Source organism: Opisthocomus hoazin, chromosome 7 (genome assembly GCF_030867145.1).
Source record: "Opisthocomus hoazin isolate bOpiHoa1 chromosome 7, bOpiHoa1.hap1, whole genome shotgun sequence".
NCBI lineage: Eukaryota > Metazoa > Chordata > Aves > Opisthocomiformes > Opisthocomidae > Opisthocomus > Opisthocomus hoazin.
This window is the reverse complement of record NC_134420.1, coordinates 35623097-35646614: the sequence shown is the minus strand read 5'-3', so window position 1 is coordinate 35646614 and position 23518 is coordinate 35623097. Positions and strand designations below refer to the sequence as shown.

Here is a 23518-nt window from a genome sequence, read left to right as displayed (position 1 = left end):
CTGCTGTTCAGCCCAGTAGGGTTCACACTTACAGTGTTCCACTTTAACAAAGGAGAGTTCCTTCTTGAGAATAACTGAGTCGTACTTGTATACGCAACTCTCCCATTTACAATCTGCAGTTACAAGGATCAAAAAGACAAGAAGTATCTGCCATTCCCTTCAATTATACCTGTGAGGATGAAACACTGCAGAGCACATACAGAGCAGCACAGTTAAGGTGGCCTAAACCCCCTATCTGTCACATCAGGCCTCTGCAGAAACAAATTCAGTTCCCTGTAGGTTTATTTCAGCTTTTCATATACCTGACTTAAATGCAAAACAAGTCCATGCAGTTTACTAAGATCTTTCATTTCAAATGCTGCTTTACTCTCAGTGTGTGTAGACAGAGAAGGGCAATAGTATTCTTCAGGAATGGAAACTTCTCTGGTGTCTTGAGACAGCTTTTTCTCCAGAGATTACATGCAAAACACTCACGCAAGACACTGTCCACTCCTGCCTTCCACTTCTGTAATGGCCACATGTGATGCATGCTACACCTGCACTCCTTCAAAGCAAAGAGCTTTGAAATTCCTTGGATGCAATTCAGTTTGTACTGAAGTGGAAAATCCTTTCTCCTCTGCTATCAAGAGCTGCTTCAGGGAAACACTGTCAGATTCTAAGTCATTACTCATTGGCAGCTTTATTTACAGAATGAATTGAGTTCTGTGTGCCTTGTGCTTGTTTCCATAGTCTAATTTTTACAATTTTTTTTAAAGTATTTCAACTTCTGTGATCTGAATGCAGCTCCAACTTCAGTGTTGTGACGACCAATAGATCTTAGGACCCACAATTCTTTCAGACCTTTTAAGAACCTCCCAGAACATTGTTGAGTGAACAAATATAGTTAGCCCCATTTTACTGACAGAGATAAAACAGATGGTACATCTAGGCCATGCAGAGAAATGACTCTTTACAAGGGATCCAAGAGTCAGACTCACAGCCCTTGAAGACGAGCTCTGTGAATCTTGGTGGAGCAGCTGAAAGAGTTCCTGACTCCTCCAATGGAAATGATTTCTGGCAGAGGCACAGTGTGTTTATGCAAACTGGAGGAGGAAAAAAGAGATGAGACGGCCAGTTTGTCTGTGTATCAGCTGTCACAGCTCATCTAACCTGGCACCTTAGCAAAAATCCATTATAATCAATGATGTAAGTCTTTAACTGCAGGTGTTAACTGCAGTGGCAAGGTACAGTCCCACCACACTGCTGCCCTTGCTGTGAAAACAGTAGCCTCTGACAACATGGCCCAATGGACAGAGGGTCGAGTTGAAAATGAGAAAATACCATTACAGCTGCTCCAGCAAGATTTAACGCTGTTCATTCCTTGAAGATTCATGTAACCTTCCATTTGTCTGAATTCACAGTAAAGTAAAACAGACTTCAGCCCAAAATTACATTGAATCACTCATGCAGATACATTCATTTGAAGACAGTATGGACTGCTGTCTTTCTCATAAAAGAAACAGCAGTCCCCAGAATCAGAAGACAGGCATCCCTATTTGACATTTTTGAGGTTTTCTCCACCTCAGAAATACATCTGAATCATTTCATCCTTAAAATCTGACACCATCTTAACCTTTGTCATGCCTTTTTTTTCCATGGGATGTTAATAGTTCTAACACAGCACTGAAGGATGGGAAGCTTCCACCATTCACATGCACTTAGAATCAATTTACAGCATTGATTTGCAGTTCATAAATCTAGGTTCAAGAAGATAATGAAGGGTTCTGACCAAGTAGTCTCATAATATTTTAAAATAAGTTAACAGACATACCAATGAAAGATACAAATTCCTGTCCATTCTATTATCATGTCAGATAGAGGAAATGAAGTACAGCAGAAAATGACACTGACTGCATTTTGACAGTCTTGTGCCTTTTTCTTCTCAATTCAATTTCCCTCCCTACCTCAACACTTCAAAAATCAAGTGGTGAAATGAACATAAATTCTAGGGATTATTACCCCAGAACAAGTACATGTCCATTTTCCTTATATCAGTTTTAAGACTGAATTACATTTTCTGTTAAAAAGTGGTTTTTATATTAAAAAAGATGAAGAATATCAAGGCAAATTAGAGCCCAATATGCCAACAGTTATAAAAGGCAGACACTTATCTAGTGAAGCACTGGAATCAGGCCTGAGAAAAAGTGATCCACCAATAGATGGCAATAGCCCTTCATTAGCCATCTAACGGTGCATTAAACCAAGCTAGTAACAGCAGAGATTTTCAAGCATCAGGTTTGAGTGCCAGAGAGGATGCAGGGTCTGCTCTCAGTATAGCTAAGATGGAATAACGAAGACCATGTTCCACAGTCTGTAACACAATCAAGGGCAGACTGGACCCAGGATTCTCATGATAGCTCAAGACACAATGCGCTAACGCCAAGGTTTGGGAAAAGGTGAAGCATGACAAAATTGAAAATGTTGTGCTAGCTAAAGAATTCCCTGTTCCCAAAGAGCCTTCAGCTGCTGATTAAGGACACTTCCCATATCTTTAGCGGACTGTGGAAAAGACCTTTCATGTGGGGCAAGATCTCGCTCATGACTTCTACTCTAAGGTATTCACAATGCAAACTCCTGTGAAATCAGGGTGCTCTTCCTTCCTTACCTCCAGAGAACACTTTCGTATTGCCACTGTTGAAAGCTAGGCAGAAGATATTAGAGTGATGCTCCCCTTTCAGCTGAACTGGCTTGACTCTTGAGTGGATGGCTTCTTCCATATGCCAAAGTAAGACCCGGCGGTCATCGCCTCCTAGAAGAAAGAAAGGAAACGTGCATTACCGCCTAAGCCATGTGTTATTTCACTCTGCAGTTATTCATAAAAGGCTTTGCTGAAACCCAAATTAGCATAAAAAATTTCGTACCTCGCAAGAGTTTGGATATATAGACATGCATTTACATTAAGATGTCACGCAGTCAGGTATTCAATATTATTGAAAACAGAGGAATCAGCAGGAGAAGTATGGATTAAACAGCTGCCATTCTGCCAATACGTAGCAACAACCTATAGCAACCTGGAGTCTCAGAATTTTAGCGGTATGCAAAAATTCTGTAGCAAGCTGTAGATGCATTACATGCCAAATTAACATATGCATGCTGGCAAAATGCTTCGACACCAACTCCTTGTTGCCAGCATCACTTATGTTACTCATCATACAGGAACTTTTTTCCCCTTTCACTGACAACTGTATCTCCTCTAGAAGTCTTTGCAAAGCCTTCATAGCATAGGTTGGCTACAGGATTGACATGTAGCCATTAAAAGATTTTACTGAAGCATTCAGAAGTCTTCAACATGCACAGTTCTGTCATGCTTCTAGACCTGTAAAGGTTAAGAGAGACCTGGGGTGAACTCCTGACAAAGAGAATAACTGGAGAAAAAAAGTTCCAACTCTCCCTTGCTTTACAGCTTGCTGTAGTTCTAATTGCTTGCCTAGGTGCAGTTCTCAGTTCAGAGCTCTACAGACAAATAAATCTAAGTGCCTCCTTCTCTGTCTGGTAAACAGGCAGGTATAAAATAAACATTAGACACTGTTTATGCTTTAATTGCATTAAACTATTGTTTGTTAGGATGAGAAAAAGTCAAGATGCTATTGTATTGGACAGCCCTCTCAACATCAATTTTGAATGACTGTAAAAATCTGAATAAAGCCTCTTCAAGTCAGACTCAGAATATTTTTGGTTATCTGTCTGTAATAACAAACGAAAGAGAATGCATCACAAGTCCAAAGTACCACTAGGAAGATGCTGATTTCAGTTAAAACGTTTGACTGCTTCTTTGCACAATCAAAAGCATAAACTCAGTGCCTTCTGCTTATCCAGAAGGAAAAAGGCATCAAACAGAGACAAAAGGAAACTGAAGTTAATTGGTCTGCAGTTTACTTCAAGAAGAGGTAAGTGCATAAATAGAATTCATGACTACTGTTAATCAGATTTCTTAAAACTTCTCACATCATATGATGCTATTAACAAGTTTTCCCATGGAACTGAGTTATGTCAAACACCCTTCCACAGCGTCTCAGACTTTAAGTCTCCTAACAGATTTTATGACAATCACTTTGACAGACAGTACAGCTGCATGTTATGCTTACCCATGCTCCATGAAATAATTATTGTGTATTCCTCCTCCTAATTTTGTACTTTACAGACCAAACAAGTAATACATGATAAAAAGATTTGTGATGCATTTGATAACTACTGGGAAGAAGAGTCAAATGTGATGGGTCCAAAAAAACTCACAGTAATTTATGGTCAACTAAACTAATGGGAGCTTAGATTCCTTTCTGTCTAGAAATAGGGAAGAAGGTTGTATTTGCACCCTAATGATTGCAGATGAGCTAGTAATAAGGAGACATAGAAATATGCGACTGCTGAAACATACAACCACATTAGTCACACTAGAATCAAGAAGTGGTTGTCACACTTGAAGTGGTGACTTTTCAAAGCTGCCAACGGCCAGGACTTAATGTTATCACTACCCGGTAAACAATTTAAGCAACATTTAAAGCTGATGAACACAAACATTGCTTGTATCAGACTACATCTATTTTCTTTCAAGACTTTTGTAAAAGACATTTCAGGGCAAAATATAATAACATATTGTTGTTAATTGTTACCATAGCAAACCAATTTGCAAAACCACTGCAGCAGTCTAAGCATCCTCCTACCTGACAGCACAGCCATCTAGGTGTCTTTAACAGCAAACCCCCAGTCATTTCCACTACCCACCTAGTCCAGATATGAACAAAAATAATGAAGATATCCAAAGACAACAAACACTATTGTGGCTTCCAGTACATATATAGTATGGTAAGGGATAAAGTGCAACCTTGACAGAAAAATCTTTGACAGTGTTAAAAGTTGCCACTACCTTCAAGTTCCTATACCTTAGTGCCTGTTTCCTCCACCTCCAGCTTAGAAACAACTCTTCCTGCTGAATCCAAATGTCTCTTTCTTCCCAGACACCTAGATCTCCATGAGATTTTGGTACAAAGTGCCCCACTATTGAGTATCCAGCACTACAGCAGTCCGAGAACTACACTGGCCTTCGTGGTGGCACGTGTCACACTTCAGCAGCTTTTAAATGCTCCCCACACTCATGTAATTTTGCCCTTTGTCCATCCATGCAGTCTTGCACATACTTGTATTTGAGAACCTCTACACCCCTGTTTCATGCCTCAGATTTATTCCTCTCATAGCCCACTGAAACAGAAAATTCCAATAAAATCATAATGTTAACTGGGTTGGAAGTGTGTTCCCTTCTAACTCCAATTCAGGCATTCCAGAAATACTTCTGACTTCAGGCCAGTTCCACCAGAAACAAAAAAGCCTTACCAATGTGTCCAGTCACAGAGGAGGATGTGTGGCAGAGAGACATTTTACCAGTCTCCATATCCTCATACAACAGAACAAAAAGTTTTAAGCCACAGGCAAATATACCCAAGAAAAGGTAAGTCTTATGTGACTGAAACCAGGAGAGATGCAAACCAGCAAATGCATTCTCCACTACCAAAACCTGACTCTTAGAATACGAGGGAAGCAAGCAGGGAGCCACGCATGTATGGACAGGGAGATAGCAAAGAAAATGTGAATATATAGAGCTTTTACACTCTCTAGAAAGGAATCATGATTCATCAGACACAAAGTGCGTGCACATCATGCAACATAAGTTACAAGCCTGAGAATTATTGGAAACTCCAGGCCTACAGCATTTGTTCTGCACAGTTGATTAGCCAACGCAGATTAGTTACGACGCTTTCAATTTACGGTGTATTTATTGTGCACATACACCAATTCTACAACATGTGAAGCAGAAGCCACTCAACACTTTTCAAAAAGCACTGGACCAACTTCACAAACTTGTAATAACTCTGCAACACTCCCCAAAAAAGAGTAACTGTGTATGGCAAGGGTATGTTTTTGACATTATACAGAGCACATACCAACAGCAACAGGTTTACCATGCATCTGGGAAACCTGGATATATGGCCTCATATGAAAATACCTTAGCCACCAGGGCTCCACATGCGGCTTTTCTAGAAATTGAAGGCCCACATAAAGTCTCGAGTTTGTGATTTTTCAGCTCATGGTGTTAGAAGTAGTAAGTTTGACATCTACAAAGTGGAAATAGCTTCACTTCCATCTTATTTTACTGATTCTGTTTAGGACTCCATGACTGACAATTTGAAAAGCAAAAGTTTGTGTGACCCAGCTAAGAATCATACAATGCCACTCTACAGTTTCCTTTCAGAAATAAGCTGCATTTTAAAAGATGTAATTAGTCAAGCACTTCAATATTCACTATGGGTCAAACCTACTTCTATATTCAAATTCAAAGTCAGACCGGAAGAGAAGTTAGACCAAAGAGGTATTTGCAGTCAGACAGGCTGGAAATTTTATCATCTTCCCATATTACTCTTGATGTAGAGAAGAGCTGTATTCCCACTTTTTTTACAAGCACACATGAATGAAAAATACATAAACGCACATTTCTTCTCCTGCCCCAAGTCACTAAAATACTTTGTTAATGCTTTGGGCCTTCTAACTAATGTTGATGAGAGACACAGGCAGGATTAAAGAATTCTACCCAGAAGACAGGTAACACAACATACCTGAAAAAGAAAGCTTGCATTTCAAATCTTGGGATAGTTCTCCTGAAACAGATTCTTAAGTAGACAAATACTTTGTGTTCAGCCTTGATAATCTTCTAGTTCCCATTGACCCAAAGCGGACCTCCTAGAAGAATTAAAACTGCCTTGTCTTTTTCACAGTTTGCCCACTTCAGAATGGTTTGTGCATGCTGCACACCCAAGATTTATGGGGAGAAGGGCTCCCCATAAAAAGCTCTTTTGTTTTGGCTTGGTGGGATTTTTGTGTGTGTTTGTTGTTTTTTTTTTTTTTATTTTTAAATAGCACAAACAAACACTATAGGTAGAACATGCCTATTCTAGATAACCAAACAGGTCCCGAATGACTCAGCATGGCATGTATTTCAGCACAAACACTGCCTTTACAGTTCCTAAACCAAAGCATTCTAGTTTTGCCCTGCTTTTGGACTCGTTCTTCCCAAAAAAGTTTCCTGATCTGGTTAGCTTCTAAATAGGTAATCACTAAATTTATACACAATTAAATTTGGAAGAACAGTCTACCTCAGAGTAAAAGTGGTCTATCTGTAGTCCAGGACTGTTCTCATTAGTCCAAAAATGGTTCAAAGGGGGCCAGAACATACCCTTACCAAAAGCAAATCTAGTCTAAACAGTACCTGCATAGCTCATGAAACACACCTGCACTCATGTGCTAACAGAAGCACTGCAAAATCACACCAGTCAGGACTTAAAAAACACAGTTTTGAAGCGCATTAACCTTGATGATTGTGGGCAAAGCTCAAGACCACTACTCCTCTTTGCTTCCCATATGCCAGGTCCAGTCACCAAAGAACCTACATGGCAAGTGGGCAACACTTTTAGATCACAATACAAAAGACAGATCTTGCTGCTTGTATCTACTCAGGAAGTTGCACGAATCACAGAAAGTGGGATTGAACGGTATTTCAAGAAGTTGATCTCTTAGTTGATCCCAGCCGTGGGCAAAAGACCAGACTGTGTCAGAATTACTCCCAGTAGATGTGTGTCTAGTTTGTTCTTAAAAAAACACCACTGTGGCAGATTTCACACCCTCCTTAGGCAGCCTATTTCAGTGATTCATTATCCTTGCCATTAGGCAGATTATCCTAATATCTAGCCCGAGGGTGCAGTTTGACGTTAGGTATAATCCCACTCCCCCTTGCCATGTGGTCCTGCTATTTCCCTTCCTATTGAATTCAGTGGTGATGCAGCCAGAGCACGAGTAGGTTAAAGACATTGACCTGACCGAAAATCAACTGTCAGACAAACAATCTCTCCCTCCCTGTTCCTTTCCCCTGTTCAGATGCTTCCATCATACCAGCTTATGACTAAAGCTACACAACTGCCACATTACAAACAATGGAGAGGGGAATAAGTGAATGACCTACAGGATGCAGGGGAAGTGTAAGATCAAACAGCATCCTAAAATCTTTCTTCCTGTGATTTAAGACCACTTCTTTGTCCTACTCCCAGTGGACAAAGAATTTACAACTTTATGTAATAATAATTAAAAACACTTTTATGCAGCTTAAGACTTGCATCTCCACTCAGCTTTTCTTTCTGTAGACTAAAGGAACCCCTGTCTTTCACGTTTCCATTTTTCTAGACCTCTGATCATGCTTCACACCCGCTTCTGAACTTTATCTAGTTCAGCCACATCTCTCTCAAAGTACAGTGCCCAAAACTGAGCACTGCACTCCACTTGAGGCCCCAACAGCACCAAATAAAGCAGGATTACTTCACATGCTTTATCTTGTCTAATGATACTTATGTTGTGATTTACCATCACATTTGGATCCTCTTCTTCATGGTTATGGTCTAGTCCCCATAGTGTATTCGTAGAGCTGATAATTTTTGATCCACGTGCTGCAGTTTACACTTGTCCCCATCACACCACATGCCTTTTTTTTCAGGTAATGTCTCTTAATTAGCTTTAAATTCAACTCCTGTCCTCTGAAATTACTGCTGCCTTTCCTGGCATCACCTTTAGGTTTTATAATTTCTCAGACATTAATGAAAACATCACTTAGTAACTGGACTTCAGATCCCTTGTCACACAGAATTCTGCTTTATACAAAGAGATTAAGATCAAGACTGCCCCTCTTTAAAACACAACTGATACACAAACCCGTTAACTCAGAAGTAATATTCCACTACCTTTGCTAAAGTCACCTCATTCCATTGTTTTACACTCATGCTCCTTCAGATCTATACAGCAACCAAATGACAGGTGAATTTCCAGTACTTTCTTACATCCCTACAAATTTACGATCATAGAAGAGCTATTAATTTTTGTGTTATCTGGTGAGGGAAAAAGAAGCCGAGAGAAAAAGAACATATGCATGGATTAAGTAAACCTCAGATTACAGTACTTCCCAGAAGTTATCTTGAAAGTGCAGTTTAAAGTAGGGAAAAAAAAAAAAGTGGGAGGTTCCGATAAAGATACTCATGTTTGTAAGAGATAGCAGGCATGGAAAATGACAGTCAGATAAACAAACAGGAAAACATATCCACCAAACTTGAGGATGGGAGAAAGCAAGCCTATTACACAGAACAAGTAAAGACAATTTTTAAGAGATGAAATTGCAGAAGGAGATGCCTGGCATATCTGAGGGAAGAAGTCAGTTGCATGTCATTGCATGGTCAATTTAATTTCCATGCATGGACAGTCACATATTTCTCAAACTGTTAACAGACAAATATTACCAGGTAGTATATAAAGTGTTGCAAAGACACATTTTGACCAATGAAATCTTTCAGCTCCATCCAGCAGCTAGTTTTAACTAATTTCAGCCCACTTACACATTTCTTCAATGTTCAGCTTTCCTCTTCCCTTGTGTCATTGTACAGACAGGTCTTTTCTACTTGTTACACTGCATCTCTCCATCCACCTCCCCCTTCCACTTCTCTCGATCATCTTTAATTCTCGTTCCTGTGCCTTTCCCTTCTTCTAGCACTCCTGCCCCAAAACATTTGTGTGTCTCTCTTTCTTTCTCCTCCTCTCTAAAGTTACACTGTTGAGTTTCAGAGTCATAGCAAAAGCCTACAGACTGGCCCCCAATCCAACTTGTTGACCTCAACCGCTTTACTTGAAAACATGGTTGTGAACAAATTAATTACTATTGAATGTGTAATCTCCAATACAAGATTTAAGGAAGTTAAGATACCACAAAGTTTCAAGCATGTTTTCAAAAGGCCTGCTGAGGCTTGTCTACCCTGAAGTTCTCTCCAAAATCCTAACAGGAAAACTATCTGGAACTGTAATATAAATCCTGTTTAAGCAGTCTGAAATGTTTACTGAAACAGTAATCATTAGCCTTACAGAGTTGCTTCTGGGAGATACACTAAAAAAAAAAAAAAAAAAAAAAAAAAAAAGCAGGACACATACCCAAAAAAAGCATTCCAGCCAATACTGATGAGACCAGCCCTAATTTGGATGCAGGCTAGCATTTACACGGCATCCGTACAGCCACTACGAATGCACTCTATCAGCTGTACTTAAAACAGCTCTAACAAGGTCTAAATTGTTACCAAGTCAATTAGCTGAAGCAGACTTCTCTAGGTTAAGAATATACATATTTCTTAAGACTGAACAACTGAAAAGATGGCTTGCACTCTCCCTTTTCACACACTCCAATATCCCCGTTAACTCTCTTAGCTGCTATAAGTGCAGATGGAAGCATCTAACATCTCATACTTACCTCAGCACACTGACTATTTTGAGGGAGGAGAGACCCACATGCCATCTATTCTAAGGCTTTATCTGCATTTGGAAGTCTTCTGAAACAACTCTTCTAGAAAACTTCACATTAGAGGCAGCTTATACCCTTCCTGTATCTTTCATCTGAGCTCTCCTTCTCACTGTTTTTTCCTGCTTTTGCTATTTCTCAGAGTTTCAAGATTCAGTATGACCTTAAAAGAAGGAGTGTTTTGAGTGTAATTTTAATGAAGCCTGGGCTTATAATGGCATTAAATTTAACAGAGTATCCATAAATCCTTTGCCTTTTAATTTCTTATTCTTGACTGAAGAACAAAGCACCTGCCTGCTGTTGCTATGTCACATAAAGCACTCTAGGTCTTACGGTCACAGATAATGTAAAACTTTGTTGAAAACAGTTACCATAATTAGAGCTCTTCATTTTCTCAGGGCATCAATACAAGGTCAGACTTAAGGTCTTCTTAATTATCCCAAACTTGTGCACTGCTAACACATGTAACTTAAGCACCCTCTTCCCACCCCCGCCTTTTTTTTTTTTAACCTGCTTCCTAGTCATTTCATGAAATTTAGGAGGGTAGAACTCCAGTACCATTATCTCCTACATACAGAGCAAAAGCTTGCCCCTTTTAAACGTTCTGTAGCTTTATGAGAAGTTATGAAATTGGAAACTGGACGTGGTTTGAAAGTGTTCCTTTTATCTATGCTTCTTTAGATGTCCACTTGATGGGAAATCTGCCTCCATTCTCTCACTCCACCTACCTTCACTCGAGCTGTTTGGACAAAATTAATTCTTAACAGTCCCTTCCCAGCCCTCAACTTTTTGATGCTTCCACCTAAAGAATGGATGTCGACACAGGTAAGTGCATTGATCATATAACAAGACTCGAAGTGCCTTCTGAGGCTTTTTTGAGCAAGAATAACAGAAAATACTGACAGTGTTTTCCTCACTTACTGTGGAAAATAAAAAAGCAACAGCAGATGCACTTCAGCTCTCTGTAGCACTTTGTAAGTAGAGATACATAGCTCTACTTACTACTGGAGAAGGACCAGTACGAATCAGTACAACTCTGGCACGTCCGGGAACTTTAGGTGAATCAGCATTCCCTTCCAACACACACACACGTGTATATATATGTGCACGTATAAATATAAGTACATATATTCACAAGATAAATGGGTGCCTGTCTCAAAAGTTGCATGTGCATACAGATAAAAGAATCCCCGACAGTAACACTTAAGATCCTTCACAGACACCGATTCCAGAGATCACTGGACTGATGCTTTTAAGTTTCTTCACGTACGAAAGTTAAAATTTAGGAAGGTCCCAATGTATCAGCTTCCACTCTATAAGGTGTTTTTATTCTGCCCTTACTTAAAGGTAACGAAACAGTCATAACAACATTTTATTGAATCCCGCTGTTCTTTCTGGAGTTCCTGCCAACACCTTTGTGCGACGGAGCCGCCTCTGCCCGGACACCGGGGTAAGGCAGCAAGCAGCCGGCTCCGCCATGCCCCCACGCCCGTCCCCAGCAGCCCCCGTCGCTATTCGCAGCCCAGCCGACGGTGGCCAGGCAAAACCGAGACCCTCTGGCCCCTCCGCCTCCCCCCCGCCGGTAACCGGGCCACCACCCCTCGCAAGCGGGGAGACCACTCTCAACAAAGCCGCTCCGGCCTGCCGCCAAGCCGCTCTGCAACTCCCCCGAGGGCCGCTGCCCCCCACGGCAGGGAACAGGCCCTCCCCGCTGCCGCCGGCCCCGGCCCACCGGAGCAGGGGGGCCGCTCCCTCCAGCCCGCTCCCCCGGAAGCCGCGGGGCGGCCGGGACGCGACGTCCCCCTCCCGCGGCCTGCAGCGGCCGCCGCGCTGAGCGGGCAGGCCGTCCCCGGGGCGGCGCGGCGCGGCAGGGGCAGCCGCTCCCGGGCTGGCAGCCCCCTCCCGCCGCCCCCGCTGGCCCCTCGCAGCGGGGCGCGGGGACCCCCGGCTCGGCGGGAGCGGAGCGCCGCGGCCCCCGGAGGCCCGAGCCCTGGGGGCGCCGCTCCGTGCCCCGCCGCGGGCGGGATAGGCCCTCGATTCCCCGGCCTGTCGCTCCGAGCTGCCCGAGGAGAGCGCGGCCTGCAGCGCCCGGCCAGGCCCCGGCCTCAAGTTGCCTCCTTCCCCCGCCGCCCCTCCGCGCCCGGAGGCGGAGAAGGAGGAAGAGGCACCTGCGCCGAGCGCTGCCGGGGTGGGGGCAGGCGGGCAGCCGGCCGCCGAGCCCCGCAGCCCCTCCCCGGCGGGCGCAAGGGGGTGCGGAGCCTTCCCCCGTCCCCGGTGTCGCAGCCGACGGCAAGCTCTCGCCTCCCTCCTACCTGACAGCATCCCCCACCCCCACGGCTCCCGGGCAGGCAACGAGGGGATGACGGGGGGGACCTGAACCCAAAAACATCACCACGAAAATAATACCCCCCCCCTCCCCAAACGCGCCCTGCAAGGCGAGGAAGGAGGAACAAAACAAAACCCTGATCCCCTCCCCCAAAAGAAGATGGGGGTGGGGTGGTCCCGGAGTGGCCAGTCCCTCAATTGAACCGATCCGGTTCTCCGGCCGACAGCGAACGGGGCTGCAGCCCCCCCCCCCCCCCCCCCCCCCCCCCCGGCCAAACTCCGGCCTGCCCCCGGGCAGCGACCGCCGACCCCCGCCCGTCGCCCGGGGAGCCGGCCCGGGGCAGGGCGCACACAAATGTCACACGGCGCCCACAATGCCCACCGCGGGGTTGCTTTCCCTCCCTCCCCCCCCCCCCCCAAAAAAAAAAAATTAATAAAATCCTCTTTTAAGGGGCAAAACACACGAGCCAGCAAATAAAGGGGCTTCCCCAGCTTCCACCCCCCGCGCCCTGGAAACACTCTCCGAAAAACTTTGTCCAGGGCTTTCCCCCCCCCCCCCCCAATAATAGCAGAATTTAAAACCTGTCAACCATTTTAGATCTCTACTTGGGAAACATTACTCCCGGGCACCGGCGGGTCTGAGCAGGGACTCCGAGCGCCGCCGCGGCTCCCCTCCCCCCGGGCCGCGGGGGAGGCGGACGAGGAGGAGGAGGAAGGTGCTTTCTGGGGAGGGGGCGAGGGACGGGGAGCGCTCGCTTTACCTGAGACCAGCCACTGGCCTCCATTGTTGGAGAATTCAATGGCATTGACACAGCCGAAGTGGCCCAGGAGGTCCTTCTTGTAGAGGTTCCTGCAGCCCCGCAGGCGTCTCCGCTGGAAGTCCTGCGTGAGCAGGGGGTCCCCCTCCACGCCCCGCCGGGACAGGAACCCCACCACCGACCGCATGCTGCCCGCCCGGCCGCCTCTCCTCTTCATCCTGCCGCCCGCGCCGCTCCTTCCCCGCCGCCTCCCCTCCCCCGCTTCCCCCCTTGTTATGGTTATGATGATTTTTCTTTAGCCAGCCATGGCAGAGAGGTGTTAGACACTCCGCCGCTTCCTGGTCCCGCTGGCTCCTCCCCGCTCCCCTCAGCAGCTGATCCCCGCTCAGCTGCAGCCCGCGCCTCCCCGCCGCTCCCGGCCCGGCTCTAACGTCGCGCCGCCGCCTTTTAACTCGCTGCCGTAAGGGCGCGGGGTGCGACGGGGACGCTCGCGGCTCCAGGGCCCTGCGGCAGGACGGCTCCCGCCGCCGCGCTGCCTGAGGGGCGGCCCGGCCCGGCCCGGCCCGGCCGAGGGGCCTGCAGCCGCCACCGGCCCCGCGGGCGGGCAGGTGCTGCCGCGGGCGGGCGTCGTCCGCGGTGGAGGGGAAGGGGAGGAGAGCTCCGTGGAGCCACGGCCCGCCCGCCGCGGGGTGCGAGGGGTGCCCGGCGGGCAGCTCACCGGACGGAGGATAAATTACCCCGGGTGGTGAGCGGTGTCGGGGGGATTTCCAAATGCTACCCCGTGGTATTTTTTTTCCTTTAAGATGGTTTCTGCGGGGCTCTCTGAGCTTTCGTTGCTTGCTCCCCTGCTCCCGCTCGAGCAATGCCGAAAGCAGGAGGGCTGCCCCTTCTCCAGGGGCTCAGCCCCAGGGGGCCCTCAGGAAGACAGATGAATTTTCTTCCCTTCTTACCTTTCGATATCAACAAAACCCCAAAAGGCAGCCGGCCAGACAGGTGGAACTGACCTGCGTTGTCCCTCGCCATTCCGCAACACCCTAACCTGTGCGTTATACACCTGTGTTTGAAATACCTCTCCCCTTTCCCAGGACCCTGTCCCTTGGGTGCGTGGCCTGGTGTCGCGCAGGGCGCAGGGGTGTGGAGCGAGGAGCGGCGGCTGCTAGGCGCAGCGTGTGGCCCCTGTCCTGCCTCGCACTGCCTCGCCACGTACTCCCTGCGCTCATGGCGAGTGGTCCCGTGCCTTTCAGGTCTGTATTTCCACGCAGGCACGGGTGGGCTGGCACCAGTCCCCGGGGAAGGTACGGTTTTTGGAAGGTGAGGAATTAGCCTGACAGTCCTGGCCTTCTTTGTGTGGAACTGCACCTGCCGGGAATTGGGAGTCTCCAAACTTTAAAACAAACAAACAAAAAACCCGCTTCCTGGAATAAATTGTGGTGTGGCAGCATTACGGAGTGCTGTTAGACTGCTGCCATGTTCCAGTGACAGCTCTGCAGTAGAAACTGAAATTATTTCATTGTGAAAAGTCAGCTAAGTGCTTTGGGATTCTTCCTGGCTAAGATTATAGAAAGAACATGAAATCCTATAAACCATGTTTTTCAGTTGACAACACTATAGCCTTACTTTTAGCATTTAACAAAAGAACAAACTTTTCTCTTCTAATCAGAATAAAATAATGTAAGATGATGTAAAAAAACACCACATTTGTTACATTTCAACTTTGTGTAACTTTTTTTCCATATGTGTTATCAATAGGTATAAATATCAGAACTTAATTAAAGGTATAATAATTTGAGAGGAATATCCAGACACAGTCTGTTAACTGTTTTCCGTTAGAATGATAATTAACAATGTTACTGTTGAAGTGGAACCCAAGGACACTTAACCTCTTCTGCATCTGAGATATGTTAAGATTTTTTTTTTTCTGGTTACAGTTGTCGATGGCGAACTATTGCTGTGCAATGTATCTAGCAAGCTTCAGCATAGAGAGGCAAAGACCCTGTCCATCATGATTTGTGTTTATTACCTTAGCTTCAGACACAGGTAAATTGCACTGGTATAAATCATATTTTATAGCTCTTTTGCTTGCACGCCATGAAATTCTGCACCATTACAATTATATCAGAAACTGTTGCTTGCTTCTGAATTCCCAGCATAAGTAAGAGGTGTTACATTTTTCTACTTATAGACTCTAACCTGACTCCATCAGTTTGTATTCCATTCTATCCTCTATCATCTTCATACAGCTCACATCACCATATGATCTGAGAGCCTTCCAGAAACACATTACGGAATCATGGAACCATCAAATGGTTTGGGTGGGAAGCGACCCAGGGAACTACAGGCCGGTCAGCCTCACCTTCATCCCGGGAAAGGTGATGGAGCAGCTTATCCTGGAGGTCATCATCAAGCAAGTGAAGGAAAAGAAGGTTATCAGGAGTAGTCAGCATGGATTCACCAAGGGGAAATCATGCCTGACCAATCTGATAGCTTTCTATGATGGCATGACTGGCTGGGTAGATGAGGGGAGAGCAGTGGATGTTGTCTACCTAGACTTCAGCAAGGCTTTCAACATGATCTCCCATAATATCCTCCTAGGGAAGCTCAGGAAGTGTGGGCTGGATGAGTGGTCGGTGAGGTGGATAGAGAACTGGCTGAATGGCAGAACTCAGAGGGTTGTCATCAGCAGCGCTGAGTCTAGTTGGAGGCTGGTAACTAGTGGTGTCCCTCAGGGGTCAGTACTGGGCCCAGTCTTGTTCAACTTCTTCATCAACGACCTGGATGAAGCGTTAGAATGTACCCTCCGCAAGTTTGCTGATGACACCAAACTGGGAGGAGTGGTAGATACACCGGAAGGCTGTGCTGCCATTCAGCGTGATCTGGACAGGCTGGAAAGTTGGGCAGAGAGAAACCTGATGAGGTTCAACAAGGACATGTGCAGGGTCCTGCACCTGGGGAGGAACAACCCCGTGCACCAGTACAGGCTTGGGGCAGACCTGCTGGAGAGCAGCTCTGTGGAGAGCAGCTCTGTGGAGAGGGACCTGGGTGTCCTGGTGGACGACAGGTTGACCATGAGCCAGCAGTGTGCCCTGGCTGCCAAGAAAGCCAATGGGAGGAGTGTGGCCAGCAGGTCGAGGGAGGTTCTCCTTCCCCTCTACACTGCCCTGGTGAGGCCTCATCTGGAGTACTGGGTCCAGTTCTGGGCTCCCCACTTCAAGAAAGATGAGGAGCTACTGGAGAGAGTCCAGCGGAGGGCTATGAGGATGATGAGGGGACTGGAGCATCTCTCCTACGAGGAGAGGCTGAGGGATCTGGGCTTGTTCAGCCTGAAGAAGAGAAGGCTGCGAGGGGACCTAATAAATGTTTATAAATATCTCAAAGGTGGGTGTTAGGAGGGTAGGGCCAGACTCTTTTCAGTGGTGCCCAGCGACAGGACAAGGGGCAACGGGCACAAACTGAGGCACAGGAAGTTCCGTCTGAACATGAGGAAGAACTTCTTCCCTCTGAGGGTGACGGAGCACTGGAACGGGCTGCCCAGGGAGGTTGTGGAGTCTCCTTCTCTGGAGATATTCAAGACCCGCCTGGACAAGGTCCTGTGCAGCCTGCTGTAGGTGACCCTGCTTTGGCAGGGGGGTTGGACTAGATGACCCACAGAGGTCCCTTCCAACCCTGACCATTCTGTGATTCTGTGACCTTAAAGATGATTTAGTTCCATCCCCCCTGCCATGGGCAGGGACATCTTCCATCAGACCAAGTTGCTCAAAGCCCCGTCCAGCCTGGCCTTGAACACTGCAGCTGTCACTTTTATAGCATGTGATTCATTTTTTTCCTCTCTCCTAAAGTATTGTTTAAGTTGGATATCTTTGGTTTCTGTATTGAAATAAATAGGCATAGGAGCCTTCCATCTGAAATGCAACATAATAAAATCCCCAGTGCTTTTTCTTCATAGTCTGGATCCAGTCTCTAGGAAAGCTGGGTACTTACATGGACAAAGAGAAATAAAATTATTTTCTAAACCTCCATTGCTAGGATTTTCAGGAAAGATTTCACTGAGAGGTTTTTAAATCACGTTTGTAAGCAGTCAGAAGATACAATGTTGTCAGAACTTGAAAGAAAAATAATAGAAGACTGCCGGTCTTTTCTGCTAAATATTCTGTCACGTGACTATATATGTTTAAAAAAAAAGGTTGGTGAGCATTCTTTTTGCTCTCTGGTTCCTTCGTTTGAATTAATTTTGAAAATATTGTGACACCTCAGAAAATTATCATGGCCTATACTGGTAACATTTTCCTTTGAAAATAATGTGTTGCTGTGTTAATGCCTGAGTGCTTTAATCTGCAAAACACACACACTATTGGCCTGAGTCATGCTGAAGTAGCATCAACGAAGCATCTTTTTTCTACTTTAATAGGAACCTGCCGCAGCTTGGAATGGAATTGAGGTACAGACAGTACTTAGTCAAACCAATTGGACTTCAAGTTCCTGTTCTGTTGGGCGCGTTAGCTGAGCACGTGGGGTGCTGTACTGAGTCTGAATGCCACAGACCAAACTGGATTGAGTCTGGCCAGGCGCAGTGGGCAGAGTAAGTCAGGGTCTCTTTGTACGCACTGCTTCAGCAGCTTAATTCTGTAGGACGTTTATATCTCCTCCATGCCTCAGAAGTAGCATGAAATAAAGCACAAAAAACTCTTCTGGCTGGAATTTCAACAAGTGGGCAATAGAGAGGAGGACTCAACTGGAAAGGAAATAGGAGATAATGAATTGGGTGGTGACTTTCTGTAGAGGCTCTTGGAAATGAAGATGAGTAAATAATGTTTGATGAAATACAGAAGACGGAACTAGCAGAATGATTCAAGCAGAGGAGTGATGCGGTCAGAGTAATAATCTGTGTAAACAGTCTTGGGTTGTGGTTTCAGGGTTGCTAATTCCAGGGCTGTGCACAGCCCAGTCTCCCAGCAGTACTAAATTGATCTGGATCAGGTATGGCCACGGTGTCACATTGCTCTCACATTAGCTTCTGCCCATGCTACAGAGGTTTTGTTCTGCCTCTGGAAGGACTGACAACCGATCTGTTTTTAATGTCTGGTGGTACAAAATTTTCTCTTCAACACTTTCTGAACAAATTTGAATTGGCAGAATGAATTAAATTGCTTTAGCGGTTTCCATTTGATGGCTGTGGCATATTTGATCATTAACAGGAGGCCTACAGTCAGCTTTACTGTGTTGTCAGATCGTGGCATTTATAGCAGCTAATGGCTGTTGTGTTACGAGCTGTGTTGGTTAATGCTGGAGGGACAGGTATTTGGGCAGTCTGGGTATGAAGCAAGAGACCTAAACAAGGATATTAGTTGCACGGATAGATGAAAGGACTTTGTCTTAGAGATGCCATATAGAAGAAGTCTAAAATTTAGATGTACCCTGGGTGCTAGGATCTACAAAGAGGTTTCAGTCAGGGCTGACAGTTGACATACAAGCTTGAGTGGCAGTTAGACTGATGATGTTATCCACAGATATGCACAAAGAAGATAGTAAGAGGACTTTCAGGGAAGAGAAAGGACCATGTTGTAGCTCTGCTGAGCTTTAACTTTCTTCTAGTCATCCATAGAAGAGAGAAAAAGGCTATGATCTGAGTTTGGATAAAGGGAGATAGCTCTGGGGAAAGGAGCAGATCTGTAAGTCATCTGCAGAGAAATGTTAGTTGTATTTGTATTTCAGATGAGATAACGCGGAGATAACATGGGAGGATAAAAGGAGAAGACCAATGATACAGCTCTGCGAGAGAGCCTGAAGAGAGTCTGTCAAAGAACACTAGGAAGGAAGGCTTAAATATGTGAAAGGAAAACGTTTTAAGTGAAGTGTGGTTAATTGTGTCAGGTCAGAGAGGATGAGGTTTAAATATATTTTTTTGAGCTCTGTTGAACCTTTGAATGGCTTTGGTTAATACAGAGGGGAAAACGGAGAAGGTTGGACCTTGATAGTTAGGTGTCCATGGAGTGAGTCTAGAGGTGAAATAGAGAGAGGCCAGTTATTAGAAAGGAAAGTGGGGGCAGGTTAAGACAGTTATTTATTTACACCATTTTCTATTTTTGAGGAGAAATAGACACAAAAGGAGGGTGAACCAAGATGATTTCATATTTTAGCCATAGTGGTTTTTTGTGTTTTGATTTTTTTTCTTTAATAATTTTTCTCGTGGAGTTTATTCCCTCTAGTGGAAATTAGATGGCTTCTGGGCTTTTCTGCTTTTGCTTACTAATTTCACTGACCAGAATGGTGGGAAGAACAAGCATTGCTCTCTCAAACGTCTCCCCTTGGGGCTCTTCAGCTAAAGATGTTGCTTTAACGCACAGCTGAGCCAATCTAATGACTTATGGCCACTGAAAGGCGGCTTTCTTCTTGATGAGTATGTGTTCTGTCCCTTTCTTTGTACTGATGCTGCTACTCATTGGACCTGTTTGTCTACTGTTCTGCCAAGTTCACGTGGCTCATGGGGGTGTCCTACTGAGTGCCAAAATCAGCACAGGCTAGTCAGGAGTGCCCAGCTGGGAGCGGAGTTTTGGGAGATGGAGGATGTCACCTTCTCAGGAGCCACGAACCGTGAGGCCACCTTAGTGTGCCTTCTGGAACTGAATGTCTGGGGCAAGTTAAGCAGCTCTTCAAGAAACAGAATTGTGAAATTGAAAGAGTGGGCAATTAATGAAGAAATATGTGGATGATTATGAATGTTAATACAACTCATTCTCATGGGATCAATCTGGCAGTTCACACCTCTAAGAGCAGTTTTTTCACATTCTTTGCAAAACCTGCAAACTCTGGCAGATGCCTGCAGTGAGTTACCACTGATTCATCTTTTGGCTTAGGATGTAGTTTCACTGAGATCTGGCTCTATGGTAAGCTAGTTCAAGGTGTTAAACCAGAAGAAAACTCTATTTTTTGCTGCACTAGCTTTCTGCTCGCTTAATTCCTTGAATTAAACTGGCACCAGGGTTTGCAGAAGTGAGGCAGCAGAAGAAAGCCTACAGGTAGAAAGGGGAAGCAGAGTTGCCTTTTCAACAGGAGCTAAACCTTCTGTCCACCTTGTTGCGGTGTGAAATGCCAGCTCTAGGATGTGGCTTCACAGTTGATTGAAACTGATCTCATTCTGACTTTTTGATGAAAGAAACAGTCCTACTGCCTCCCTAGTATCAGCCCTGTTAAAACAAACCCTGCTCAAAATGACTTGCTTGAATAGGTAGTGATGGGGTTACTAGCGTCGCCATGAGGAAGATAAATCACATTAGGAGTTGAAATGTGAGTTTTGGCTTTCTTCTGTAGCTTGGGATGGGGCCCCAAATAGTGTCATTAATGAGCTGGTGGGGACTACACACAGCTCTCTGCGCATTGTCTGCTAACAGCAGTTTGAGTCTTGACTGCAGCCTCTTTCCTTTGATATTCCACGATCACTGATTTTCCTTTGAACACTGAGTCATTTACCCTGGTCTTCTCCCTGTTAAAGGATGAGCTAATGTGATTATAAGAATAGTTTTTTTTTCTGTGATCAGCAGAACGAGTGAAGCCTGGTTTCCTATGGACTTTGTGCTGATGTGGCACTGCTCTGTGGATTCTCTTACGTGTATTAAGCAGTGTCTGCACACACTTGCCATTTTATCAGTGACAGCTTTATTAGGACCTGTTTCATCGATTTGGTTTGCATCGCACAGAAGTTACCTTTGTACAAATCTAGATGAAATGGGGCAATGGCTTAAACATGATTTTTTGGCAAGGAAAGTGGGGAAGAAAGGGGACCCGCAGGCAGAGACACCAACAGACAGTGTCATTGCATAAGCCTTCTTTCCTTAGGAAATCAGGCTAAAAATGAGTCTTTTGACAGAGACCTCTGCAGAGCTCTCTGATCAGGCTACAGAGAGAGAAAGAAAAGTAAATCTTCCTGTTTACCGTGTAAAGGCTTCCAGGTACCTGCTGCAACAGATTTCTCATAAGTAAGGCTAAGCCAGCAGTTGGTGTTTACTCACTTGGTTACCTTCTCATCTTCAGCAATGTCCCCATCAGGCTTTGGGAACTTGTTTTTTTGCCAGAGTGCACTCGTGCTTCAGTTGCTTTCATTTATTTTTAATTTAACCTTTATACTGGAATAAATGGCTATGTAGGTAGTAAGACAAGCTGTTAAAGAGACTTGTGGTTTACAGGACTCTGTTTATATCAGTGATGCCATGAAAAATAAAGGCTTGATATGCAGCCAAGGATATGATCCTGTCACTGTAGAAAAGCTAGACTTGGGGGTTCCATTATATAGCACCTTCTCTGTGAGACTTTCACTGTGTAATAAATGCTCAGGTATTTTATTGTTTTCCTCCCTCTTTGTAACTTTACACTTAAGCCCCTATTACCTTAGAAACTAAAATAAACATTTTATAAAGCAAAAAACTGGCCTGTTTCAGATTTCTGGACGGATGCCAGTTTGTTACAAATGGGTCCAGCTATGAACAAACTTTGCAGATTCGTTCAGATTCAGTTGCTATTCTGAGTCCATCTCGAGCTCTGACAGAGTTCTCTTACAAATGCCTTGCCTAGCCCATAACAGGGCAGCTGGATCCTGGAGCCCAGCCACATCAGCTTCTTGGGTCTCCTTCCAGTCACCTGCACCTTGAAATAAGTCTGTCGTGTCCCCAGATGTTAACTTTTTTGCTTGAACTTGTTCGGAGCTGGGTGAGTTCCCTGATTCTCCGACCCTGTCATTACAGAAATGCCGGTGCTGGAGCAAGGGAGCAGGGAGCGAGCGGTCAGTCAGGTTGAACAGGAAACGCAGGACTGACCTTCCAAGCCATGATCCAGGTTTATGCCAGATTGCAATGACCATGGAAAACAAAGCATTATACCCTGGGGAGTGCGAAGGGAGGAGGGAAGGAGGAAGGGACAAGTCCATCTGACTGTGGGAATTCTGTTACAGCCAGGCCCCTCCAGCTTCTCCACCAGAGCACGCACATGATGCACTTTTCTCCTGAGCATGAGTCACACGACCTGCTCCGTGACCTCCATTTCAGCTGGTCAGCTCTGCCTGGCGCATCGGGCCGTAGGGGATGGACGGAGAAGCTGTGGCCGGGTTGTGGCTGCAAGGGAGACGCAGCCCTTCCCTGCGGAGCGGAGTGAGCCAGAGACAAGGTGTGTGAGTTACTGCGGTGTGTGAGATGGCACTGCTTTGTAACACCCGGTGGGTAAATGTGAAAATGGGTGAAAATGTCTTCACTATAGAACAAGATCCAGGGTCTTTGCAGAAAGACTGGTTGTACAGAAGCTGTAACTTCGGGTATAAGGCGTTTCTATGCTCAAAGTGCAGACACAAGTCAATGGAAAACAAACTTTCCTGATGTGACCCCAGCACCAGTGAGACCTGACGTGACGGGGCTACCCTGGGCTGAGACTGGGTCCTTGGAACGAGCAGCTGTTGGAGCTGATGTCCCGGTCATCTGATTTCTGAGAGGGAGAGGGCCTTGCCGGCCCAGAGAAGTGTTCTTCCGGAAAGAAGCCGTGTTCCTCGTTTGCAGTCAGTTGGTCCCTGAGTTAAAAACCTCATCCCTGAGTTAAAAAAAAAAAAAAAACAGAAGGGGAGGAAAAAACCCAAAGCGAGCGTTCACCCACAGACAGAAGAAATACTGCCTCTGCAAAGATCTTCCCTGATGGCAGCCGCTCCGGCGCACCCCCAGGACAACGTGCAAGTGCCAGTCTCTGCTGGGGAGATCCTCCTGCCCTGACGGTTCCGTTACCGGCGGCAAAGTTAAGGCGAAATGAGATTTGACCCTGACCATCAAACTGTCAGAGCCACTTAAAGCAGCGTTTTCTGTGGTGTCAGAGTCTCCTTCGAACAGATGCACCTAGCTGGGGTTCAGCAGCACAAAAGCTGGGAAATGCTGAGCACTGCAAAGGGACTGGCAGAAATTCCAGCTCTTCGGGGCTCGGCCGTGCCCCCCGCAGCCCGGCCAGCAGCTGCCGTACAACATGGCGGCGCCCGCCGCACGCTCGCACCGCCGGGAAAGAGGAAGCG

General features: G+C 45.7%; 1 protein-coding gene across 5 annotated transcripts in view; it reads right to left on the bottom strand.

Annotated features, from left to right (window-relative positions):
* DCAF5 (DDB1 and CUL4 associated factor 5) overlaps positions 1-13723 on the bottom strand; it is an 80093-nt gene extending 66370 nt beyond the window's left edge. The window contains exons 1-2 of one of the 5 annotated variants that reach the window (XM_075426418.1): positions 13492-13723; positions 2645-2788 (exon numbers count right to left, since the gene is read on the bottom strand). In XM_075426418.1, coding sequence (XP_075282533.1) covers positions 2645-2788; positions 13492-13705 — 358 coding nt within the window. In that variant the 5' untranslated portion in view covers positions 13706-13723. Of the gene's footprint in view, positions 1-2644; positions 2789-12573; positions 12638-13312; positions 13373-13491 lie in introns of those variants that run through there. The other 4 variants (XM_075426419.1, XM_075426422.1, XM_075426420.1 and 1 more) reach the window with 4 other exon arrangements.
* Positions 13724-23518: the final 9795 nt, after the last annotated feature.